The 6,443-nt window shown below is 55.2% G+C and overlaps 1 protein-coding gene across 3 annotated transcripts in view; it reads left to right on the top strand.

Moving 5' to 3' along the window:
* TEAD4 (TEA domain family member 4) overlaps window positions 1–4,710 on the top strand; it is a 79,929-nt gene extending 75,219 nt beyond the window's left edge. For all 3 annotated transcript variants that reach the window (XM_011931058.1, XM_011931060.1, XM_011931059.1), the window contains 3 exons: window positions 2,113–2,253; window positions 4,151–4,303; window positions 4,403–4,710. In XM_011931058.1, coding sequence (XP_011786448.1) covers window positions 2,113–2,253; window positions 4,151–4,303; window positions 4,403–4,516 — 408 coding nt within the window. In that variant the 3' untranslated portion in view covers window positions 4,517–4,710. The remainder of the gene's footprint in view (window positions 1–2,112; window positions 2,254–4,150; window positions 4,304–4,402) is intronic.
* Window positions 4,711–6,443: the final 1,733 nt, after the last annotated feature.

Genomic DNA, 6,443 nt, shown 5'->3' on the forward strand with positions numbered 1-6,443 from the left:
AAAAAAAAAAAGAAAATAGGAACCCAAAAGCCCAGGTTCTGGTCCCATTTGCCTTACATTTGCCTGTAAGACCTTGGGCCAGTCACAGCCACAGTTAAATCTCACCCGGCAGAGGCCTCAGCCACCTCTGCCATGCCCCCTGGGCACCCTGCCTGCCATGTGTCATCCCCTCCCTCCCAGCATCACAGATGGAGACAGAGTGGGGAGACTGAGGCCAGCCCAGGGCTGGGAGTGGAGGGTGTTAGGATAAGCATTGCTCTCTGTTTCAGAGGCTGAGCATTGACTCGAATGCTCTTTTTCCCTAATGGCCTCATCAAAGCCGAGGCAGATGCTCTGAACCATATGCCATTCTGTTGCAGCATGAAAACAGCCTTTTTTTCCTCATCATAAACATAATCCACCCTCATTCTGCTCCGTAGCCTGCTTTCCCACTCAGTGTGTTTGTAGTCATCCATGATAATAAATGCAGGTCCTTCTCAGCGGTTTTTGTGGCTACATAATGTTTCTATTGTGCTATAGACAAATCAACACCCCCCGCCAGTCTAGAGAAAGGTCCTCTCTGGAAAGCCTCGCCAAGGGAGAGAAAAATAATGATTGAGCGTCCCCTCATGGCCAGTAGTAGAATTGCTTGGTGCCTGGCTCTGAATCTGGCCAAAACCTTCCTGGGGTTCTAGGGATCCCCTCATCTTTGCACAGAAGAGTCCTTGGTGTCAGAACCTTGACCAAGGCCTGAAGCTCTACTGCACTCCTAGGGCTGTGCTCTGGGCGCAGCTGGCAGTGATTTCAGACCAGGGGTGTGGGTGGGAGGACTGGCCTGCCCTGAGAATAAGCCTTTTGTAATGTGCCTGTGCATTGTTTCTGGGTCTTGTTCTCTTAGCACCCTTGGCTCGGATGTTTGATGTGGGGCTGAAGCTCTGGGCGTGGGGTCCCCTGAGAGGCACAGGGCTTCAGGAATACAATTCCTGCCTCAGAGTCCCCAAAGCACCAAACTGTGTGGTGCCTGCCTTTCTTCGCTGTGGCACTCTGCTGGTTTGGGACAAGTCTTGGGGCTGGAGCCTGAAGACCTGGGATCTTTCACTTACCAGCTGGGTGGTGTTGGGCAGGGCTAACAGTCAGGACCCCTCATGGATAAAACTGAGGCTGTGATTTTGGGTGTGAGATCGGCACAGAGTCTTACTCTGCCTTTTCTAGAAGAGAAGTTTCAGATCAGCCCGACATCCAGCAGGAGGCCCTCTGGGCTCTGCTTTTATCAGGGGAAGGAAGAGCAGCCTGTCTGAGGCAAGGTGAGAAGCTGACCTAGAGGACCAGTGGCTGGGCCTGTGAAGGGCCTTGTGAGCCAGGCCAGGGACCAAGACTCCTGTCCCTTGTGGCTAAATGGCTCAATGAGATGGTGGCAGTGACTTGTCTTCTGAAGAGACTCCCAGAGCCGTTAAGAGTGTGAACCAAAGGGAGGGACAGCTGGTGCCGGGGAGATTGCTCTGGAGGCTGAAGCAGGGATGTCGAAAGATCCAAGGTGGCAGGACCCCACAATGCCTAGAGGGGCAAGAAGCCAGCCCCAGAGCCGTTTCTGAGGGAGCATCGATCGGGTCTCCGGCGAGACAAGAGGATGAGACAGGAGCACCCTTCACCGCTTCCACCCTCCCCCCCGCCAGTCTCTTGCCCTGGTTTTCTGTTCTCATGCTTCCTGCACTATCAAAATTCACTCTGGAACGATTCTGATAGATGCAGCCAAACTAAAATAGAGCTGTCTGATAGAGGTTCAAACCTTTGCAGTTTAACAAGAACAAAGTCTTAGACTATGAAACTTGAAGTCTTAAAGATGGAATCTGGGGCTCCCACCTGCTGGGTGTGTTAATATCTGGGCAGGCAGCAGTGGCCTGAAACTGTGTGGGTCCCAGTGTCCTCTTTTCCCATGATTTAGGCAACACGACCTGATTTTGTACCAGGCAGAGATATAGAGGATGGTGGAAGCTTTCCAGCGTCCCACTGTCTACCCTCAGTCTGATTTCTTCCCAGCCCTAGAGCCGGGACCGGGACCCTGAGGTCTCCTTGAGGCTCCCGTCTGACACGGCACCTGCTGACCCTCCCTCCGCTTCCCCCGTCTCCCTCCAGGCAGACCTCAACACCAACATCGAGGATGAAGGCAGCTCCTTCTATGGGGTCTCCAGCCAGTATGAGAGCCCCGAGAACATGATCATCACCTGCTCCACCAAGGTCTGCTCTTTCGGCAAGCAGGTGGTGGAGAAAGTTGAGGTAGGAGGGCCACCCTGCTGGGTGAGGGGCGCTCCCCAGAGCCACTGCTGCCCGTTCAGGATCTTCCAAGCACATCCTTACAGGCGCCCCCGGTCCTCTCCAAGATCAGAGCCGCAGCACAGGCCGGGCCCTGGGGCATCTACCTAGTCCAGCCCTCTGACTTCACAGTGGAGGCCCAGAGAGAGCAGAGGCCTCCCCCGACCGCCCGCACGTGGTCACACAGCTCACTAGAGCAGAAGCAGGGCTCGGTGCCTAGGATCTCTGTCCCCTGCTCACTTTGCTCCATGAATGCCTAAAACTCCCTGATTTTCTACTTGTGGGTGACCTGGAGACCCCGCTCTAGTGGACATTACAGAAAATTCAGGCCTGCCTTTTAGGCGGTGGTTTCTCCCACTCTGCTAAACCCCCGGCCAAGGGCAGTGCAGGACAGTGGTGAGGAGCACACATTCAGGTGGATCCCCCACCCAGGCACCCTGCCTTCCGGTGGGTGTTTGGGGGGTTGTGATAAAATCCCCCGTTTATCTCTAAACAAGGGCCAAGTGATCTTCACTCTCCGTGACACAGTCTCCTGCAGCACCCTGTGTTCTGGGCCCGCTGCATAGTGACAGTGACAAGGAGCTGGGACTGAAAGCCTCCAACCCAAAATACCTGTGCACTCTGAGACCCTGTGCCGCCCACACACTTGTTAAACCAGACCTCCTCGCCATGCAGGCCGGTCTGCGTGCCTCTCCTCACCCTGTCCCCAGATCGGTCTGAATTCATGAAGTGCTACTCTCACAGCCTGTCAGTTATTGATAACCCTCCTCATGCCAAATGCAGCCAGATGCCAGGCCAGCACCAGGGAAGAGACGTTCCTCCCCCCAGTGCTTCTCCACCTGGCTGCACCCTACAGTCTCCTGGGAGCTTTGGAAACACACTAGTGCCTGAAACCCATTCAGCACCCCTCAATCTCTAGGGTAGAGTCCAGGCATTACTGGTTTTTAAAAAGTGCCCCAAATTATTTATTTCTAATTAATCTTGTAAAACTTTTGAGGTAATTGTGGATCCACTTGGGATCATAATCCCATGTGCCCTTTACCCAGCTCTTGCCCTGGCAATGTCTTGTATAACTAGAGTATAAAGTGGACACCCAGAAAATTGACATTGGTGCAGCCCACCAAGCTGGTTCAGATTTCACCGCTTTATATGCACTCCTATGAGCACGTGCATGCGTGCGTGTAGATATGGAAACTTGCATGATCACCACCAGACTCCCAGGGGTCCCTGTGTACCCCCCGTGGCATCCTCATGTACAGCCAGGATTGAGAGGCTCCTGCCACTGCTCCTGTGTCTCCTTAAGCTCCCCTCCTGCCATCCCCGGTTCCTGCTGGTCACCCGTGGAGGAAGGAGGTCTTATTTAATGTCCACCAACCTAACAGGGTGACTGTTCTTTTTTGTGTGTGTGAGACACTCTTACTCTGTCGCCCAGGCTGGAATGCAGTGGTATGATCTCAGCTCACTGCAACCTCCGCCTCCTGGGTTCAAGCGATTCTCCTGCCTCAGCCTCCAGAGTAGCTGGGATTACCGGCACGTGCCACCGTGCCTGGCTAATTTTTATATTTTAATAGTAACAGGGTTTCACCATGTTGGCCAGGCTGGTCTTGAACTCCTGACCTCAGGTGATCCGCCTGTCTTGGCCTCCCACAGTGTTGGGATTACAGGTGTGAGCCACTGCCCCTGGCTAGGGGTGACTCTTTTCTTAAGGGCCCCTAGGCCTCCTGCCTTTCCTTCCCGTGGAGTTGGGTCCTGGGGCTTCCCATGGAGTTGGGTCTGGGTCCTGGGGCTTCCCATGGAGTTGGGTCTGGCCGAAGGTGGTCAGAATGGGATTCTAAGCCCCTGCTGTCCCCGGGCCCTGCAGACAGAGTATGCTCGCTATGAGAACGGACACTACTCTTACCGCATCCACCGGTCCCCGCTCTGTGAGTACATGATCAACTTCATCCACAAGCTGAAGCACCTCCCCGAGAAGTACATGATGAACAGCGTGCTGGAGAACTTCACCATCCTGCAGGTGTGCCGCGGGTGTGGCTGGAGTCAGTGTGTGGGCAGCAGCGATGGCGTGCCCTCATCCGGGGCCTTATTAATACCCTTGTGTTTTTCTCTGCCACAGGTGGTCACCAACAGAGACACACAGGAGACCTTGCTGTGCATCGCCTATGTCTTCGAGGTGTCAGCCAGTGAGCATGGGGCTCAGCACCATATCTACAGGCTGGTGAAAGAATGAGAGACTCCGGGAGCAGGGAGGGGGGAAGAGACGTGTGTGCAGGAAACGGGGACGTGGGGAGGGAACCTGCAGGGGCAGCCCCTGAAGTGCCAAGAGAGCTGAGAGGAGCAGTTGTGACTCTACCCAGGAACAAACTGTGCCTGAACCTGCAGTGCCCAACCCCAAATAAACCCAAGATGCTGTGTCTTTTCAGAGGACCTGGTCTGGCTGTGTGAGCCTCGGGAGGGACTGGGGGAGCAATGGGGCCATCTGGGAGGCAGGCCAGAAGCAGTGCTCAGAGACGCACCCCGGGCATTTCTGAAGCCCAGCACCCCAATGGACTCAGCCAGGAGCATCACCAGACCCTGGAACTGAAGATGTGACTGTCCCCGTGCTGCCTCTCAAGCCCCTGCACTGTGGCGGTGGCCATGCCGGGAGGTCCCAGGAATGCATGGGCTATGCACCCGCAGCCATGTGCACCCCTGCTGCACTCGCAGGACGGTTCACACAGAGAGGCCCCGTCCCCGGGGGGGTGGGTTTTAGGTGTGGAGGTGACAGTTGTTGGACGGGGACACCGTCAGAACTCTCTGGACAGTTTCCGTCCATCTCAGTGGATGTGGATGCCATGACCATCTTCCATGACCACGCTGGGGGCACTGGTTTCAGATGGAAGGAGCCTGAGGCGGGGAGGGCAGGAGGCGGGGAGGGCAGGAGGCAGTGGGACCGAGGAGCCTAGACTTAGCTACGCAGCTGAAGGGGTTCCAGGGTTTATTTCTCCTGAGAACTGGCGTGGGCTCCGAGTTTTGCCAGTCCTGGCTTTGGTCCTAGTATTCTAAGCTGCCTGACCTTGGGCATTTGTCAACCTGTCTGAACCTTAGTACCCTTTCCTCTCTGTAGAGTGGGAAGATGTGAAGTCCGTGAAGTGCCTGCCTCGTGCAAGCCGTACTAAGTACTCCTAACAGTGAACTCCTCCCTCCCTCCCGCCCACGGGGAGGCCGGAATCCGGCTCCTTGCTGCCACCTAGTGGCTCTTTGGGGTCATCTTCCCTCATAGGAACCGCAGATGCGGTAACCTAGAGCGGAAAGGGAGGATTCAACCTAGGGGTGTTTCTGTTTATCGTGCGTCCAGCACTCGGGGAGATACGGCATGGGACTACGCAAGTCAGTAAGACAGCATCGAAGAGGTGTCATGGAGTGTGGTTAGGAGCAAGGGCTCTGGAGTCAGACTAGCTGAGTGACCTTGGGGCAAGTTATTTCATGTCACCGTGCCTCGGTTTCCCCATCTGTAAAATTTGTATCACGGTAACCTACCTCGCGTATCTACAGTGCCTGGCATAGTACCCCACACATAAATGTGTTCACTAAATGTACGTCGTGATTAATCATAGGAGCTTGCAGTCTCACTAAGTCAGACTGGAAAACTGTTTTGTTTTTTTTGTTTTTTGAGACGGAGTCTAGCTCTGTCGCCCAGGCTGGAGTGCTGTGGCCGGATCTCAGCTCACTGCAAGCTCCGCCTCCCGGGTTTACGCCATTCTCCTGCCTCAGCCTCCCGAGTAGCTGGGACTACAGGCGTCCGCCACGTCGCCCGGCTAGTTTTTTGTATTTTTTAGTAGAGACGGGGTTTCACCGTGTTAGCCAGGGTGGTCTCGATCTCCTGACCTCGTGATCCGCCCGTCTCGGCCTCCCAAAGTGCTGGGATTACAGGCTTGAGCCACCGCGCCTGGCCGAAAACTGTTAAGTGATCCTCAAAGCCACTAGCGCTCAGAGACGGGAGAGATCAACGTGCAGGAGATTCAGGGAAGGGTAGCATTTGAGGGGAGCTGCCCTTAAGGGGTGGGCAGCCTCTAGTGAAGCAGATGGAGGGAAGTTGGCAGCATCCCAGATTTGGGGAAGAGGCCAGCAGCCTAGTCTCCCTCTCCTCCATGGCCCAGCCCCCACTGTCTTACCAC

The sequence above is a fragment of the Colobus angolensis genome, unplaced genomic scaffold, assembly GCF_000951035.1.
Source record: "Colobus angolensis palliatus isolate OR3802 unplaced genomic scaffold, Cang.pa_1.0 Scaffold89, whole genome shotgun sequence".
In the NCBI taxonomy this organism is placed as follows: Eukaryota; Metazoa; Chordata; class Mammalia; order Primates; family Cercopithecidae; genus Colobus; species Colobus angolensis.